The sequence below is a fragment of the Prunus dulcis genome, chromosome 6 (assembly GCF_902201215.1).
Source record: "Prunus dulcis chromosome 6, ALMONDv2, whole genome shotgun sequence".
In the NCBI taxonomy this organism is placed as follows: domain Eukaryota; kingdom Viridiplantae; phylum Streptophyta; class Magnoliopsida; order Rosales; family Rosaceae; genus Prunus; species Prunus dulcis.
Genome location: NC_047655.1, coordinates 8,918,790 through 8,938,154, shown reverse-complemented (window position 1 = coordinate 8,938,154; position 19,365 = coordinate 8,918,790). Strand labels below are relative to the sequence as shown.

General features: G+C 36.4%; 2 protein-coding genes and 1 pseudogene across 3 annotated transcripts in view; 2 read left to right on the top strand and 1 right to left on the bottom strand.

Moving 5' to 3' along the window:
- The first annotated feature begins 304 nt into the window (after positions 1-304).
- LOC117630225 lies at positions 305-1,227 on the top strand (annotated as a pseudogene).
- Positions 1,228-1,698: 471 nt separating this feature from the next.
- Positions 1,699-3,995, bottom strand: LOC117633266 (probable ribosome biogenesis protein RLP24). 2 transcript variants are annotated; one of them, XM_034366991.1, is made up of 5 exons: positions 3,809-3,995; positions 3,415-3,523; positions 2,441-2,554; positions 2,200-2,336; positions 1,699-2,104 (listed from the first exon to the last, which is right to left on the bottom strand). In XM_034366991.1, exons 2-5 carry the CDS (start codon positions 3,493-3,495, stop codon positions 1,933-1,935), a joined length of 504 nt encoding a protein of 167 aa, XP_034222882.1. In that variant the 5' UTR covers positions 3,496-3,523; positions 3,809-3,995; the 3' UTR covers positions 1,699-1,932. The 2 variants fall into 2 exon arrangements, with proteins under 2 accessions (XP_034222882.1, XP_034222884.1); XM_034366993.1 differs by lacking the exon at positions 3,809-3,995 and having other exon boundaries at positions 2,441-2,537; positions 3,415-3,505.
- Positions 3,996-18,687: 14,692 nt separating this feature from the next.
- LOC117629841 (nucleobase-ascorbate transporter 12) overlaps positions 18,688-19,365 on the top strand; it is a 36,711-nt gene continuing 36,033 nt past the window's right edge. The window contains exon 1 of the mRNA XM_034362470.1: positions 18,688-19,342. Within this exon, the coding sequence (XP_034218361.1) occupies positions 18,930-19,342 (413 nt within the window). The 5' untranslated portion in view covers positions 18,688-18,929. The remainder of the gene's footprint in view (positions 19,343-19,365) is intronic.

The window sequence follows — 19,365 nt, the reverse complement described above, 5'->3', positions numbered from 1 at the left end:
GTAAGCTAGGGTTTGAAGAATAATCCTTATTTAATTATTCTTACCCAAAAATAAGAGATCGGAATTAATCAAGGAGATTCGATGGAAATCTCATCACTAATTTAGGGATATATTCTCATCTTAAATCAATTATAATTTCCCTAATTAATTAGGGTAACTAATTGACCTAGGGAATTTCCCTTTTCCACGTATCACCCGCTCATTGATCGCCAAAATATATGCTCCCACATAAACTAAAAAGTTGAAGTGGGTTTTGTTAAAAAGAAAATTAGAGTCTAGTTGACTACCCTAATATTATATATTAGCAATGGCACTTCCAAAGGTTAAGCTCATCTTCACCCTTTTCTTCCTTCAAGCCCTCCTCACATCCACCACATCAATCCAAGCAGCCCCAGCAAACTCAGATCTCTTTAGAGAATACATAGGAGCTGAATTCGTCAATGTCAAGTTTTCTGATGTCCCCATTAACCCAAATGTTGAATTCCACTTCATTCTCTCTTTGTCCATAGACTATGACACCTCAGGCTCTTCCCCCCACCAATGGAAAATTCAATGTCTTTTGGGACTCTGATAACCTTCGCCCTTCCCAAGTTTCCTCCATCAAAAATCAGCATTCAAATGTCAAAGTGGCCTTGAGCCCAGGAGGGGACAGTGTGAATAGTGGCTCTGCTTACTTAAAGCCTTCCTCAATTGACCTGTGGGTTTCTAATGCTGTTTCTTCACTCACAAGCATCATCCCACAGTACAATTTGGATGGAATTGACAATGATTACAAGCATTTTAGAGCAGACACGATACCTTTTTCTGAGTGCATTGGAAGGCTTATAACAACCCTCAAGAACACTGGAGTGATCTCATTTGCTTCCATTGCTCCATTTGATGATGACCAAGTTCAGAGCCACTACCTGGCTTTGTGGAAAAGCTATGGCCATTTGATAGACTACGTGAATTTCCAGTTTTACACATATGATCAGGGCACCACAATGGCCCAGTTCATCGATTATTTCAAGCCGCAAAGCTCCAACCAATTACAATGGTGGGAAGATCTTGGCAAGCTTTATCAGTGATGGGAGTGGTGGATTGTCCCCTGAGAATGGTTTTTTCACTGCCTTTCACCGGCTCAAGAGTGAGCAAAAACTTCATGGAATCTTTGTTTGGTCTGCAGATGACTCAAAGAAAGTCGGTTTCCACTATGAAAAGCAATCACAAGCTCTCTTGACAAAATAACTTAGAATTTAGTAAAAATCGAAAATTTAAGAGGATAAATTGATAATTCTCTTGCTTGACAACTTAAGCGCGGAATTTATAAAACGACACGTCAAAAAAATTGTGAATATTGGGATATCAAATTCCCGAGTTTAATTTCCACCAAAATAGACGTCATTTCTCTAATTTTCATAGTGCCATTTACAAAATTCAACATACATAAATCCAAACACTGAAATCTTCAATTACTAAAAATTGAAATGATGGAAATCTAAATTCCATCATTTAAGAATTCTATTTAATTTTCAATTCCTTCATCCAAACAGAAGATAAGCAATCCCCCAGTAGTATATATTTATCTTGTAAATGAATATGATGAAGAAGTAGGCTCTGGAATTGGATTCCTAAGTAATATATTGCACTAAGAACGAGTTGCTTCTTTATGCCCTTTATTTATGTTTAAGTAGATTTAAAATCTTTAAAGCTTTTACGCAATTCAAAAACTCCTCTATGAAATATTTTGTTAACAATGTTTACACCAGATTAGTGACCCAACAAAACAAAAATAAAATCAGCAGCTACGAGTAGATGAAAAGGAAAATAGGATAAACACTTCAATCTACTTGTTGGAACTGTGGGCACAGGAAGACACACAAAACCACAAGTGCAACCATATAAAACCCCCAAATAGTTAAATGGAGAAAACCGACATCTTGAGCAATATAATTACTCCATCATGGCAACAGTTTTCTTGGGCTGCTGTTGTGAAACCTTGACTTTGATCGGTAAGGTGAGTGACGGATCTTGTTGAAGTGCAGTTGGCGCTTTGACCAAGCTGATGCTCTGTTCCAACTCTTTTACTGCCTCTCTGTTCTCCTTGGCTTTCTTGCCCTTCATCCTGCTCAAGTTTTTCTCAAATTTGTTAAAATGAAGAAAACCAAAAACATGTTGTACTATTTCTACTATAGGTTAAAATCAAGAGGAGAAAAGTACCTCTTCTCATGGTGTCTTTCCTCTCTGATGATTCTGACTTTGTCGATCTTCTTAATGGCCTTGAGGGTGTTTTCTGTGAGATTTCTGTCATATCTCTCAGGCCTATTTCTCTTTCTCTCAAACTCAAAAGTTGAGTCCTACAAAAAAATGCAAAGAGTAACATAAGACTTGCAGGATATTAACCCAGCTTTTCAACAGTCCCAATATAAAGTGTGAATAATAAAATCACCAGGTTGTTTACCTGTGTCATATCCTTTCCACGCAAACGCCTATAGGCCTTGGTCCATTTTACTTTGCGAGGATTCCTCTTCATTTTAAAGTTCTTGTGGCATTTGGATCTACAGAATCTAAAAATCTACAAGAGGATTGGCTTTCAGGTAATTATGCCAAACATAAAAGGAAATGTGAAGGTGGGCTAAGTCCATAGTGGCACTTAGACATTGCTCACTCACTATAGAATCCCAAACAATAATCAATAGCCATAATCCATTTCGCAGTCAAACCATAGGGCGTAAAAACATGCAAGCTATATGCAGATGAATTTGGATTAAATGATCAAGAAATTAGCTCAAACTGAGTACCTCAATCAAAAACATAAAAACAAAAACCAAAAGCCCAAGCTGATGCCAAACAAATCGACCCATCCTGGCATCAATCTCATATATACGCACATAAATAGCATCCCTACAACCCAACCAACAGTAAATCAGGCAGCGATTGATTGTAGGACTGGGACACCCTATAGTTTCAGCTGCAATCAGTAAAATTTTCAAACTTCTAAATTTGGTTGTCAAAGGTAAAGTTTGAAAATGCATCATCACATAGCAATGACATGGTCCACGTGTTTTTTTCTTTTTATAAGAAAGAAAGAATTCTATTAAAGAACCAGAAAGCATTTAGGTGAACAAGAGATCCACCAAATATACAACCACCAAAATCATACAACTAAGACACCCCTTACCACAATTCACTTGAACATCTAAAACTCTACGATACTACTGCTTTCCGATCAAAACATATTAAATAAAAGCTAACTCCCTAAAGTCTGAAGACGTAGATGCCCAAAACCGAATACAATGCCCAAAACCGAATACAATCCCCATAACTCAGCTATCTCATCACCCTTAACATTACATGGTTTATGTTTGAAAATTCTATTACACAAGAGTACAAAAACTTTTGTTTTCCTCAGTAGAGAGTATGTAAAAACTTTACCTTTGCATCATTACGAACAAACTGAATCCCATGCCCAGGATATACTGTAGAGGAGCAAAACCAGCATTTTTCCAACCTCATTGTGTCCTTTGACTATATATAACTATTTCTGAGATAGGAAAAAGAAATAAGTACACTACTATTAAAAATTAGCAGAGGAATGAAATTCATTACTAAACCCTAAATGGACTTCCTTAGATTTTTATCCGAATCCATTGATCAATTATGTCCTAAATGATTATAAGGATTCTGCTAAGTAGTATCACGAATCAAAGTTGCCTAAATTCGCTCACCCCTTACGAATTTCGATCTGGATCGAGCGTACCCAATCTCGGTACGGTATCGATCTGGAACGAAAAATTTAACGTCTCAGTTCCAGAGGAGAGAACAGTACCTGATAGACGACGTCGCTGCTACAGAACAATACCTGACCGCCGACAGCAGACGAGCAATCGAGGGCACTCGAGGAAGAGTGCTATAGCTGATGAGCCCCCGTTTGATTCTTGGTCATTACTAAACCCTAGGGGAAGGAAGATATTTGATTTTTTTTCTCTCCCAAAATCAGCTCCAGCGGTGACACCCAGCCCGGGCAAGGCCCAAGGTAGGATAGCCCAAGTTGCTGCCTAATGAAGAAATTTTTTTATAAAAAATTTAAAAAATTTCTGAAAAATTATTTAAAAAATTCAAAAAACAAATTTATACCTACCTAGCACATTTTCATTTATTAATCTCATTATATATAAATAAAATTAATTCTATGTGAATAGTAATTATTCTTGGGTTGCCATGACAATGGATGGAAAAACACAAAAATAATTGATAGGGTATATACTATTCAAGTGAACAGTAACCGCCCTTACTTGCCCTTACCCTTTGCCATGGCAAATAGGTGGAAGTGCGGGAATGTACTAGAGGAGTGAGTTAATATAATAAAAGTACTACTTTTGGTTTCAAGAATTCAGTTTTGTTCTCATGGACCCTCTAGTCTAAGGAAGTTGTGGTTACCAACACTTGGATCTAATCTAAAGGTAGAGAAAAAAAAAACTAGTTTAAATATCAATATGTCATCTTTTATTTTTATTTTTTTACTACAGTAAAATACTATTTTGGTTATTAAAACCCTTTTTTTTTTTTCTTTTTTTTTTTTTTTTAAAGAAGAGTTTAATATCATAGATGAAAAATATGAACAAAAAACTCATCCGCGTCTAAGACCGTCATCTCCGACGCCAGTCATCTTTCTCATTCGCACCTAGTGAATAAGAAAACATGAACCATTCATGAAAATACAATATAGTTGCAGAAACCCAAGTCTAGGTTCATGAACTGGGAAAAAAAATGCCCGAAATTTATTTGTAAAAAATTGAAGTTTTCCCAAACTGAGTTCATGAATCATTCAAAACTAACATTTATAAACAAAAATTTGGTCACAAAGGTAGAGAACATTAAGAAAATGACTTGGTTGTGGGTCCTTGAAATTCAATCACGTTAAAGTGTGAAGGGATGGCTTGATGGCTTGGAATTTGGTTCCTTCTGTAATGCTGAAGTTGAAGGTAGTTGTGAACGACAATGGAGGAAGAACATGTTTTTGGTTTTCTAAGAGAAAGGGTGTTTTGGTTGGAGTGATTTTTTTCTTTTTTAAAAAATTTTTGTTTTTGTTTAGGTTAAATTAATATTTTGTACAGTAAAAATAATAAAATAATGACATATTGATATTTAAATCAATTTTTGCTTAAAGTTAGATTCAATGGCGAGTGACCAAAACTTCCTTAGACCTTAGGGTCCAAGAGAATGGGACTGTTCAATAATGGGTGAGGAATAATAAAAGTCATGGTTCTTTCAATACATTTAACTATAAAATACATAACTCATTAAATAAATAAAAAAATCATTTATTCATAAAATAAACAAGTTCATAATTAAATTTTGCATGCAAAAGCATGAATTAAAGTTTATTGTTGAAACTTCAAACCAAACAAAACGAAAATTGAAAATACTTAAAATAAAAATAGCAACTTTAGCCAACTGGTTATTTCCCCTTCGCTTTTGCATTAGTCCTTGTGGTTGAGATTTCTCCAAGAGGAAAGTGACTGGGCATAGAGGACGGTGAAGATGATGCTTGGTTGTGAACACCTACATAATCGCCCTCCAACCCTTTTTATCTAATTTCCTCCAATTTCTAAGCAGAGTCATCTAAAAAAAAGGATTCTATATTAATATCTCATTTCTTGATAAGCCCATCTTTGTAGCTCTCACTGAAATGTGATTGGAGACGGATATTGGAATGGATATAAACGAATTGATCAGCTATTGTAAAATTCAGCTAGTTTCTCTTCATTATGGATGTGTAAGGGCTTTTTCATTCCAGCAACTACTGATGGGCCTGGGCCGCTGTAAAGAGCCAAATGTGTGAAAATTACCCCTAAGTCTGAGTTCAAGGATCAGACCCCAAGAGTGTTTCAAAAAGGGTAACTGAGCCTTAGGAAACACATTGGTCTCCTTCACCAATGAAACCAACAATTGCTTACAGATAAATTCTTAGCTTGACTTGAGAAGCTTGTGGCATGGAAGCTAAGCACTCATAAGTTTAGCATTAAAGAGAGAGAGTTGTGGTTTCCTATGAGAAATAGAGGTTAAAAGCAAGGGTGAAGAGATTTTAAGAAGATTCGTTGAGGAGAGAGAGGGGGAGAAAAATGAGGGAGGAGAAGTGGGTGGTTTGAGCAATTTTCCGACAACCTGACGAAAGCTCTGTCAAAATCTGGAATGGCTTGCCAGAAGAGAAAATGAGAAGAAATGGAGGAATATGGTTCAAATTTGAAGGGTTCCAGGGATGAGAGGTGATGCTTGCTCTCTCTAGATGTGGGTTGAGGTAATGGGTAAAGGATAGCCCCTTTTTATAGTTGCTGGAAGCTCCTTCTTCCCAAGAAATCCTAATGGGTTCTCTCCAATTTTCCCAAGTCTTCTCTTTCATTTCTCTTCCCTTCCTTTGATTCATCCTATTTGTGAAATCCTCTTCTGTCCAAACACACAAAGACAAGATTTTTGGGAGCTCAAAAGTCTTCCCTCAGCTGATTCAGTGTTAAACTCCTATTTTTGGTTACCACCTCACCTTCTTTCCTCCTTTCTTCCATGGCAAGAGCTGGTGGGAGAAAGAAATAGGTAAGGGCGCTGGTTTGAAGGGTGTCTTTTCTCCTAGCAACCTACGCGAGCTATTACCCTTTGGTTTTTTGGATGATCTACTTTAAAGTCTGCTTTTGGCCATATGTTGGAGCCTTTCAACAGTTTACCTTCATGAGTGGCTTTTGGCTTATGTCGCTGTTTTGTCTCCAGCCATATGCTGGAGATTTTCAGATATTTTATTGGTCATTTAGGCCTTCCTAAGGTGATAGGTTAGTGTACTAAAGGAATGGGCCAACCTCCTAAAGTGATGGACCATTTTTATTAAGGTAATGGGCCAATTTTCTAAAATAATGGGCTACCTATTTCTCCTTTATGCTTACCCACATATTTGGGCTCAAGAAATGAGCTCGAGTTTTGGGGCTCCTAAGCAACCTAAAACTTCCTTTTCTCGGTTCATCAATGGGTCTCATGAATGATAGGTGTAAGAATAATGATTTTCCACTTGGCATTGCATGTCGCATGCTCATGCTTGAATTTCATCGTATTGTAAGGGGCTATGGTTGAGTCAAAACGGCTCTTAGCTGAATAATTAGCATGGGTTCATAGAGCTGGTGTATTTTATAGGATTAGCGTGATATGTTACATATTTGCTTGGCGTGGCACGTGGATTGTGACTCGTGCGAGCGTGTATGACGAACTTTCGCATGCCCAAATCGGGTTTCTTCTCAGTAAGGTATCGCATTGGGCTGGGAATGTATTTTGGTCTAGCCTTGAATTTTTTGGGCCTCAACAGGATGTAAGAATATGTGTTCCAAATTCTTTCTACCTATGAACTTGATTTCAATTGAGCCAACACCTTTATCATTTGTATAATAAATACATATATATAATAAATTATTTAAGACAAAAAATAATAATTAAAAATATTGAAATTAAATTTATACATTTTTACTAACCTTTGCTAATTCTGATGTTTCTGCATCATATGTTAACCACCAAACAATGAGATCTATAACCACAACATCAAATTTTACCACTAGATAAATTGGTTTTTTGAAACCTAATATTGCCTCAACATGTTCCCAAAAATTATCATCTTGCATGGTATTTTGAACCATAGTAGCTAAATTCCTTTTGCCTTCATCTAAATTTTTCAACAAATCTTTCCATGCTCTTTGAATAACAGTAGTTTGTAATGGTTCTCTACAATCAACTAGCCTCTTTAACAAGATATAGTGCGATGCAAATATTGTTATAGCTACTTTTAGTAACTCCAAATGTGACACTCTTAAAAATTGTCAAAGCATGTGTGTAGTTTACAAAAAATTTGACAATTGACTTTCCAGATTTATAAATATTTGTAAGCCACTCAAATTTTTGTGCAAGATTTTTAAAATGAGATTTAAGGTATAAACAACACATGGAGACCAAAAAATAGTCAAGCAAAGTAGGGTAAAATTTCAAATATACTCATATATGTATTCTTCTCTAATATTGAGGTATTTATAAGGAAGTATAAAGATGTATTAACCCTACATACAATAGGAAATAAATATAAATTAGAATATAAAATAAATCTCAATTATAATACGACTAAACAAATGGGTAAGTAACCAAAATTTTAACATAGTAAGGAACCAAAATTCTAACTAAATAAGGACTCGCCAACACTGGCGCAAAGATGTTTCGCATGCCCAAATTGACAAACGAGTCATAGAATACCATACTCAACATTAACCAACTATAGAGAATGTCACAATTGTAGAGAAGGTCATGTTGTAAACCATGAGTGAAACAACTGACAAGCCAAATCAAAGTTTGCAGCAAAAACACAAGAGCAAACCTTAACAAATAGGGCACATAGCAGAACACATAAAAGTAGAACACAGAAACCCTGTGAGCACGGTAATAGATAAGGCAGAATACATAAACCCTATAAGCACAACAGTAGGTAAGGTAGAACACATAAACCCCATGAGCACGGCAGAAAGGTCCATTAAATTTGAATCACAAGAGTAGGTTAGTGCATGATTCAGTATGAACCATCACAATAGGGGTACAACAGTAGGTGAAGTATAAGGAGAAGCATGTGAAGAAATAATGGCATCAACATTCGACATGGTGATGGATGGAGCGGTGGTGGCAGCGACGACAATAGCAAGTTAGGTGGCGCTGACGATGGTAAGGTTGACGGTGGTGGTGGGTTAGGATTATAGGCTAGGTGTATAGTGCATCGAAAATAGGTAGTGTTTAGGTTAGGGTTTTTTATGTTGTAGAGACGCATCGAAATACATCAACATCATCGACAATGATAAAGGAGAATTCCACCTAACTCAGCGAAAACTTTTCTTCATTCCCCTTCTCCCCTTGTAGAGAAAGGGTCGTCGGAGTGAAGAAATAGGTTATATCTTCATGGGAATACATAAAGGTAATGAGGATACATCAATAAACATATCATTTTCACTCCCCCTCCCCCCTTGAAGATGAGGCGAGGAGAGCAACTAAATTACAAGGAGAACACAAGCACATGTCACAAGAGAATAAGGCTCTGATACCAAGTCAAACAAAGTAGGGCAAATTTTCAGTTATTTCATATATATCTCATATATGTATTCTTCTCCAATATGGAGGTATTTATAAGAAAGTACAAAGATGTATTAACCCTAAATATAATAGAAAATAAATATAAATTAGAATAGAAAATAAATCTCAATTATTATACGACTAGACAAATGGGTAAGTAACCAAAATTCTAATATAGTAAAGAACCAAAATCCTAACTAAGTAAGGACTCGCCAAGAAAAATATGCTCGTTTACCTTTCCAATCTCTCTTCCAAATGTGACATAATTACTTGCATTGTCAGTTTCTACTTGGAGAACATTATAGGGTCCCACTTCTTCAATCCTCAACATATGAGAATTTGAGGTGACAATTGGCTCCCTCTTGAAAATATTTTGCGCACCATCCCATTATTTTGATGTGGTGGGTCATATCCCCACAATAGTCCATATAATGATCAACCTGGATATTGGAAGCTGGTGTTTGGATAGGATATCCAGATTTATTGATCCTCATGTTGCCATCCTCATTCATTCCATCCCTCTCAAGAATCCAAGTCTAGGTGATTGTCTTATCTAGTCTTGGACTAAGGATGGATCTTTTTCTATGCGCAGTGGATACCATTAGAAATAATCACGGGGCTATGCTTATTCCCCTCCACTCCTCCCACCAGATTGACAAGTCTGTTTGGAAAGCTATACGGAATTTGAAAGTGGTGTCAAAATTAATATTTTCCTTTGGCGTCTTCCTCATTTGTCTCTATATATGTTTTGCTCTAATTTGGAGGAAACTATTGAACATTTCATCCTCCTTTGTCTATGTGTTCATTATGTTTAGTTTGGATCCCCTCTCAATTACAGGATCGATGTGAACCACATCTCCTTCTTTGATAGCTGGTTTCTTGGTTGGCTCACATGTCCACGTCTAGGAAAAACTAGGCGTATGGAGATTTGAAGCACATTGAGTTCATTTGTTGGGAGATTTGGAAAGAAATGTGCTCTGCCATTTTTTATGGAAGAAGCCTTTGCCATGTTGATATGCTCAGGCCATCCGCCTCTCTTCATTCTGAGCTTTTTCATGGGTCCGTCGGACCTTCTTGCACCTCAAATACTACTATGTTGTTGCGCAATTGGCATGCCCTTATGGATGCTGCTTGGTATTGGTCTTCCTTGGAAGGAGATGTGGGATGTATCATCTGTAATTCTAAAAATGTATTTGTTTGCTGTTCTAGCACGTTCATTTCCTAGTCCTCATCCACTGAATTTGAAGCCGAAGCTATCCTGGGAGGCTTGCTTCTTGCCCATGAGGGTGGCCATAAGAATGTGATAGTTAAAAGTGATTCTCAAGTGGTTATCAACTAGATTATGCAATGTGACTATTATGCGGATTGGAGAATTTTCCTATTATCCCGGAGATTAGGAAGCTTGCTACTTCCTTTCTCTTGATTAGATGAGAATGGGTTTCTTATCTCCAAAATCAAGTTGCTCATGATTTTGCAGCCTTTGCCAACTTAAGGGTACGATCTTATCGATGGGCAAACTATAGCCTCTTCCCTCTTTGGTGCGGATTCTGGTACGTGACGGCCTTCCATGCCCCCCAAACTCTGGTCCTAGAATCTAGTAGTGTAGATATTTAATTTCAGATGTAGTGTTGGTGCTAGTCCTTTGCTTTCTCTTTTCTTTCTCCTGAGTGGTTTTTAAGTTTTTTCTCACGTTTTATGTCTTTGCTTGGGTCTTTTCCCCTTAATGAAGTACCTTTCGGACAAAAATAAAAACTGGTTCCACCAAGAAAAAATATCGAGACCAATATTCCTTATTTTGATATGGAGAGAGAAGAAAAAAGGACAATGGCAATCAACACGAGGCTAAGGAGCAAAATGATTGCAAATAATCAATGTATGTTTTTCATTTTAGAATTAATAATATTTTAAGATATTATTTTCCTAGTAAGATTTATGTCTTCCATGCGAAATTTAGAGCTTCAATATATTGTTATTAGTTAAGGTTTAGGAATATCAGAATTTCCTACATTTAATAAGACTTTAGGTTTACTATTTAACAACCTTATGGAGTTGTATTTTCAACTTACTGTATTATCAAAAATGTGTTATAGGGTGTAACATACTTTTTGTCCTCTCTTCCCCTCTTTTATCTTTCCTCTCCACCTCCTCCGTTCCTATCCTCTTTGGTTTCCCCTCTCACATTGTCTTCGTCTCTGTTTCATTTGCTCGTTTATGGCATAATTCTACAACAGATCTCACGGAATCTATTATTTTTCGGTGTATTTGCACTATTTGCATAAGAGGAAAGTCGATTGGTGCGGATTCGTTATCTTTGGTGCTGCGTACCATCTTTTTTAGCTTTGTGACAACGAGGTTACAATTTAGCATCGTTTAGTTTCTTTATTTTTGGAATAAGTTGCAATAACTATCTTTGGGTTTTCTATGTAGTTTTTACCTCTTCTTTGTGAGAGTTTTACACCTCTCTTTTGTGAGAGTTTTATTTGTGTTATTTTGATTTGGTTTTTCCAAGCTTTGTCTCTTTTGTATTCTTCTAACTTTGCAATCTTAGTTGGGATGTCTATGCCAGAGTTTCTTCGGGCCTGCGAGATCGTTAGTAGAGATGCACCAGATTGTCTTAATTTTGACGTTACATTTCTTTGTTATTGTAATGAACCTTTGTAAGCGGTTTTTTTGGTTGAATTAGGAATGCAAACCCAAGATTTCTATAAAAGTAAACTGTAGTGATAGATTGCATCAACTTGGATGAAAACATGAATTGGCCTTGTTTAGTGATGAATGATGATGAGAGAGTATCATGGATGAGTTTCGAGAAATTGTTGTAGGATTGTTTTTCAATGGTAAAGGACGAGGATTTAGGGGCAGTTTGGAATTGTTGTTACTTTTATAAAATAAAATAAAAATAAAAAAAACTTATTCTACTGTGCTTTGAAAATAATAAGATGTAATGTTAAAACTATAAACAATATTTTCAAAGTGATGTTAGTATAAAAAGCAGTGTCAAAACCGTTTGGCAAATTTTAATATAAAACTGTTGTAATTGTGAGTAATGACTAAAATGAGCATGATGTTGTTGGTAAATATTAATATAAAACTATTGTAACTGTTAATAATGACTAAAACATACATGGTGTTGAAAGTGTTATGTGCTAAGCATGCGGTGGTGGTAAAAGTGGAGGTGGAGGTGAAGGTGGTGTTGGTGATGGACGTAGAGGTGAAGGTGATGTTCGTGATGGAGGTGGAGGTAAGGTGGTGGTGGTGATGGAGGTGGAGGTGATGGTGGTGATCGTAGACGATGTCATTTTTAAAAATTAATAATGGTATTATGGGAATTCATTAAAGGCTATTATATATTTCTTGTGAAACAGCTTTCAATAGTTGATAAAAGTTGTTGTGGGTAGGTCATTGTTTTTAAAATAATTAGCATATTTTATTTTTAAGAAATATCTTAAAATACTTAACTTTAAAATAAAATCGATTTTTGGTGAAAAAAAAAAACAAAGCAATCCCAAACGGGGGACCTTAGATTGTTTTTATCTAGGTGTGTGTGCTTAAAGGGATTTCCTTGAAGCTGATCTCATCAATCGTATACAAACCAAATAATCAATCTGGTTGTAACCAAAATTATCAACTTTACCATCTTAAAAGTTTCAAGTACTTATAAAGCCAACATTGTAACCACCATGCTCACTTTTAAATCTCTAACATTCAACATTCCATGAAAGTAACAAACTAATAATTTAATTGTACCAAAAAAGAAACTAACAATTTAAGAGTCCTTGTATTAACTTTTTAAAAAAAACAAACAAACTTCAGTACTTGGTTTTTGAAAAAAATGAAAAGTGAAAATTAAATGGTTATCAAACATACTTGAAGGTTGATATCAATATGTGAGGTGGAATATCATAGTAAATGATGATAGCAAGTAACAATTTAAGCAGTTTACATCTAAAATCATACTATAGTTATTTTGATTTGACTCGGTTCAAAATTACATAATATTATTATTACTAGCTCCTTTGCACGCGCAATTATTAATGTTTGCATTAACCAATGGCATTTTCTGGTGTTTTGAATGTTTTACCATTGTTTGCCTTTTGCTTTATATATATAGATAGATTATTATTTCCTATTGAGAGCGATGATAGTATACTAAACTCACACACACTACGCGGATGCTAGAACTCGAACCCAGGACCTTGCCTGAGATAATAAATACTTCAAACCACTACACCAATGGGTCTTTTGCTATATATAGATTATTATTATTTGTTGAAAAATTACACAATATTAAAACTGAACAAAACTGCCTGAAAATGGTTCAATTTGGCCCGTTTAAAGGATTGAATGGTTTTTTGGGCAACCATAATTTAATCTATATGTATATAAATCTATATAGATAAAGCAAAAAGCAGAGAATAGTGAAACATTCAAAATACCAGAAAATGTCATTGGTTAATTCAAACATTAAGAATTGAAATAATTAATTAAATGAGGATAATATGGTAAATTCATAATTAAAAACAAAATCAGATAACTTTTATGGAACATAACTACCCATGTTATCTCTTCTTAATTCTAAAAATAAAAGAAAAAAGAAAAAAGAAAACCAATTGGCACATGCTCACGCATGTTGCCAAGGGGCTAGTATATACAAAGTAAAAGGTAGAGAATGGTAAAACATTCAAAATACCAAAAATTACCCTTGGTTAATGCAAATATTAGGAATTGAAATTATTAATTAAATGAGGATAATATGGTAAATTCACACTTTTTCATATTAAAAAAAATTAAAATTAAAAGAAAAATCAGATAATGGATCTTATTGTTATGAAATATAACTAGCCATTATCTTTTTTAATTCTAAAATAAATTTTAAATTTTTTATATAAAAAAAAAGCCTCTTAGGCCATCTCCAACCCAAGGACCTAAACCCAAAATATTGACCAAACCCTCTCCCAACCCAAGAAAATGAAAGACTCAAAATTTGAAAAAATCCAAATTTGGACCAAAATATGGTTCTAAGTATTGCCTGGATCCAACACTATTCAATGGAGCCCACTGCATCTTAAACAACCCCATGTGCACAGCATCTGACGTGGGCCCCAGCTGACTTGCTGGACTGTTGCAGTTTGGCTGCTTGTCCAGCCACTTGTCAAGCTGCTGTTTGTCTGCTTGTACAATTGAATTTGGTTTTTTTTTTTTTTTAATATTCTAAATGTAACTTAAGTCAACGATCTAGATTAAATCTAAACTATTTTAATGGTAAAAAAAAGATCCAATGGCTAAAATTTAAATCCAATGGTCAAAACAGTATTTTCAATTAATCCAGGTCAAATTATATTTGTGGAATTTCAATTTTTTTTAGGTCAAATTGTTCAAAAAATTTAATTATGAAGTTATTTAAAAGATTGAATGAAGAAAAGTTATACCTTTAAAAAAAAATTTGACTTAAACCCTTCTTAAACAATTTAATAAAGTTGTGGACTTAAAATTTGAGTCTAGAAGGTTGGGAGAAAAAACGATTTGAGTTCGGACAAAACCCAAATAGTTACTTTTTGGAAGGCGAAAATTTGGGTTTAACCCTTCATGAGTTGGAGAAGGCTTCACAAGTGTGAAAACGCCTGCGGAAAGGCTAGTTAGAAGAATGTTGTTCTTAGAGCAACCCCAGCGGAAGGCTGAGCCCAAGGCTTGGGGGAGAAAAAAAAAAAAAAGACATTCCAGCGAGGAGTCCTGGGCCAGGTTGGGAGTGGGACCCACGAAGTCGGGCTGGCCCTCAGGCCAGTTTAGCCCGATGGTTGATGATGTCATGCGCGACGTCATCGTGCGGTTTAAATTTTTTTTACCATTGGCGCGTGCAATGCATTTTCACATACTAAAAATTTCTGATTTTTTTTTCTATAAATACCTATCAATACCCTTCACTTTCAACAGCAATCCTCATATATTTTCTTCTACTTCTACTATTATTCACTCTTTATACTCAACATTTTCCTCTCTTTCACCTTATATTTTTAGTTCTAATCTTTATGGCTTCTTCTACCGAAACCAGAGGGGCATGGAGCACCATGAAAGATGTTTCCTTGTTTGAGACTTGGCTCCAAGTTTGTCATTGTCCCGTGTTAGGCAATGAGATGAAATTTTTTCATATGTGGAAAAAATTTCATGCCGAATTTTATGAAAAAATTCCGGGGTCGACTCGGACGGAAATGGCATTATCTAGTATGTGAAAAATTCTCAATAAAGAGTTGGAAAAATGGAGATATGCCTTGGCAAAAGCGATGGACAACCATAGAAGTGGGGAAAATCTTAGTAACGAGGTAAGTATTTTGTCATTTTCGTTTTATTAAGTTCAATGTCCTAATATATATATTTTTTAATATTTATTGCATTTTCAATATTTTGTTAATATTTCTTGCATTCCAATTGTTTCTTAATATTTCTTGCACTTCTAATTTATTTGTAAGGTTAATTTCATTTCCATTATTTTTTTTTTATTTTTTTTGTTACTTGCATATCCAATATATTTTCAATATTTCTTGCATTTCCATTTTTAAAAAAAAATAGATTATTCAAGCACAGATGTGGTTTGGTGCAACTGGGCAAGGCAAAAAAAGTTTCAGCCATTTTGAATGTTGGGAGGTGGTGAAATATTGCAAACGCTTCAGAATTATTCCCACGGGTCCCACCGTTGTGTTAAACGAGAAACCACTCCTTGATTCAACGACATCGAATTCACCTATCGATTCCCCTATGAGTCAAGACTCACCCTTCGAGAAGGAGTTGAGGCCTATTGGCCGAAAAGCTGCGAAGGCAAAGAAAGCGGGTAATTCGAGCAATAATACATCAAAAAATTTGGAGGAAATTGCAAGGCAGAACCAAACCAAAATTGAAATGAAGCAGAAATGCCAAGAGAACGAGATGGCAATTCTCGCCTAGTATGCACAAGAAATGAAGTATTTGCGCAAAAAAGAGATACAAAAGACGAATCGGGAAACCATGGCGATGGATACAAGCCATATGTCCCCTGAAACAAAACAATTTTGGAAGCTAGAACGAATGGATGTTATGGGAAGAAGACTTTTCCAGGATGATGGGCCTAGCAACACGGATTGGTTAAATGACACAACCATTTAATTAGTTTGCATACCTTTTATGTATTTGTATTTTTCATGTTTCTATTAAAGTTGTTGTAATTTATGTATTTTATTTTAGTAGTAGTAATTGTCATGACTTGTATTGGATTTCTTTATTTAATAAACAAAGCATTCAATAAAATACCTTTTTATTCAATATATTCCATACATCAAACAAAACATAATTAAAATTTAAAAAAAAACTACAAACAAGGCACAATAATAATAACAAACCACAACAAACCATAATAAATAAAAAAACAACACAACCAAACCATAACTAAATAAAACATAACCAAAGCATCTATGCTTCATCATTCATCTTCATTGCCTTTCACCGCCCATAGATGCTCCTTCAAGTCAACTTGACGTCTTTCATGAATATACGAAGATTGCATCTCTGTATATCGATCTATCATCCGGGTCATGAAACGACCATCCCTCACCAATGGTTCCAGCTCAAACGGTTCTCCACTTGGCCCCATGGGCCTTTCATAAATCCGTGTCAAGGCCGTGTTCATTGGATCCGGTTCGTAGACCTATAAAGCATCATAATCGTACTCATCCTCCACAATCATATTATGGAGGATGATGCAAGTCATCATAATGCTTCTGAGGATCTCCTCATCAAACATACGGGCCGTACCTCGAATAATCAACCACCTTGCTTGAAAGATGCCAAAACACCTTTCGACATTTTTCCTGTATCCTTCTTGATAGGTAGCAAATAATTTTTGCTTCTGAAATCGAGGATTCGGAATGGATTTGACAAATGTAGTCCACCTCGGGTAGATGCCGTCAGCTAGATAATACCCCGTCTGGTAGATTGTATTGTTGACTTGATAGGTGCTATTGGGGCCTTGGCCTCTCAAAACATCGTTGAAGATCGGGGATTGACCTAGCACGTTGAGATCATTTTGGGATCCAGCAACTCCGAAGAAGGCATGCCAAACCCATGTGTCGAAGCCAGCAACGGCTTCAAGGATGATACTTTTTTGGCCTTTTCTATTTCCATAATCACCTTGCAAGGCAGTTGGGCAATTCTTCCATTGCCAGTGCATGCAGTCGATGCTACCAATCATTCCTGGAAATCCTCGAGCTTCGGCTTTTTGTAGAAGCCGTTTGAGGTCCCTGGGAGTAGGTCTACAAAGGTAGTCCCTAGTGTACAGAGTTTCAACTGCATCACAAAATCTTACCAAAACCTCCAACGTAGTGGACTTCCCCATCAGGACAATCTCATCCACCTGATCAGCAGATGCTCCATACGCCAACATTCGTATAATAGTTTTAAGCTTTTGCTACGGAAGAAGTCCCAAAACCCCAACAACATCACACTTTTGAACAAAGTATGCATCATAATTGCAAATATCATTCATCATAATTGCAAATATCATGCATAACTTTATTGAACAAATGGGGTTGCATTCTAAATCGCTTTCGAAAATCAACATTAGAGTATAAAGAAGTTGGGATAAAATAATCTTCCAAAAGATTCTTACCCCGAGAATGCCTATGTCTATCCACATTTAGGCGGCGGCCGACTTGTGAACCACGGCGGTGACCTTGGTTCTCTTCATCTTGCAAAGTCACTGCTATGACAACTTGTTCATCGACTTCTCTCTGCAACTCATTGATTTCATCTGCTCTACGGTTTCTCTCATTTGTTTCTCGCTCTTGCCTCTCCAAGCATTTCCTAAAATCTTCCATTAAGAATGAATTGAGTATGAATTCTAAACTCTGAGAAATGAAAATATAGAAAGATGTAGTGTGAGAGGTATGAGCTGAGCCTCTGGTTTTATAGAAAATTTTGACAAGATGGGGATGTCACGTGGCTTGATTTGATTGGATGAAAATCTTATCTGAAATTTGAAATTCATCCGAAATTTGACCCAAATTTATGTGAATTTTGAATTTTGAAATTCATCCGAAATTTGAACCCAAAAATTTATGTGAATTTTGAATTTTGAAATTCATCCGAAATTTGAACCCAAAAATTTATATGAATTTTGAATTTTGAAATTCATCCGAAATTTGAACCCAAAAATCTTATCCGAAAATTTTATCCGATTATGAATAGTCTTGATACGTAGGAACCCGGAAATTTTACCTGAAAATATTATTCAAATTAATTATTGAGGTAAAAAAATTTGCAGAAAAAACAAAAAAAATGAATAGTAATTGCCATTTGCCATGACAACGGGTGGAAACACAAAATACTATTTGCAAGAGCAACCACTATTCACGTGAATAGTAGCTGCCCTAACTCTCTCTTTGCCATAATTAAGGACAAATAGGTGGAGTTGCTCTTAAAAAAACAAAAGAAAATCCAAAATATTTGTCAAATCACATCCTTCAAATTCAGGAAACAAAATTATTAAGACAGAAAATAAATAATAAAAACGCGGTTTTAGCTTCTCCACCACTATCTTAGTTCTCTCTCTCTCTCTCTCTCTCTCTTCGCCCCTTTGCACACACTTTCACACTTCTAAGCGTCAAACCCTCCAACTCTCTCTCTCTCTCTCTCTCTCTCTCTCTGGGTTTTATTGGCGTTGTACTTTGTGCTTTGCTCTAAAAGCCCTAAACTCGGAGTACATTTTCAGATCTGCGCTGACATTTCATTCAATTCAAAGCTATGCGCCACTAGTTTTACTTCCCTTGACTGAACAAACCCATTTCCCTAAAATGTCAAACTCCGACCCGAAAACCCGACCTCGTCCGGGTCCATGGCCTCCCGCTCCGGACTCCTCCGCAATGCCCCCTTCTTCTTGGGCTAAGAAAACCGGCTTCCGCCCCAAGTTCTCTGGCGAGACCAATGCCAGTGATTCCGGTCAGATATCGCTGCCGCCGCCCCGGCCCCGAGAGCCTGAAGCCCAGCCTGATCTTGAAGCTGGACGGGCCCGGCCTCAAGCGGCTCCGAATGGCGTGCCCGAGCGCGAGGTGGCTGCACCGGCTCCAGCGGCACCTTCGGATAAGGACCAGACGGTGAAGAGGAGGAAGGACTCTAATGGAGGGTCGAAGGTTGCGGCCAATGGGCCCAGTGGACCCAATGGGCAGGCCGCTGTTGGGCCCACGGAGCCCAATTCGCAACCGCGGAGGCCGGCGAGGATTGAAGAAGTGG

Bases quoted from the DNA above. Each gene is read 5' to 3' on its own strand.
- LOC117633266 (XM_034366991.1), bottom strand. From the start codon at position 3,495: ATGAGGTTGGAAAAATGCTGGTTTTGCTCCTCTACAGTATATCCTGGG. The intron at 2,555-3,414 runs GTAAAGTTTTTA...ATCCTCTTGTAG, and splicing joins TTGTTCGTAATGATGCAAAG to ATTTTTAGATTCTGTAGATC. The intron at 2,105-2,199 runs GTACTTTTCTCC...AAACTTGAGCAG, and splicing joins GAAAGACACCATGAGAAGAG to GATGAAGGGCAAGAAAGCCA.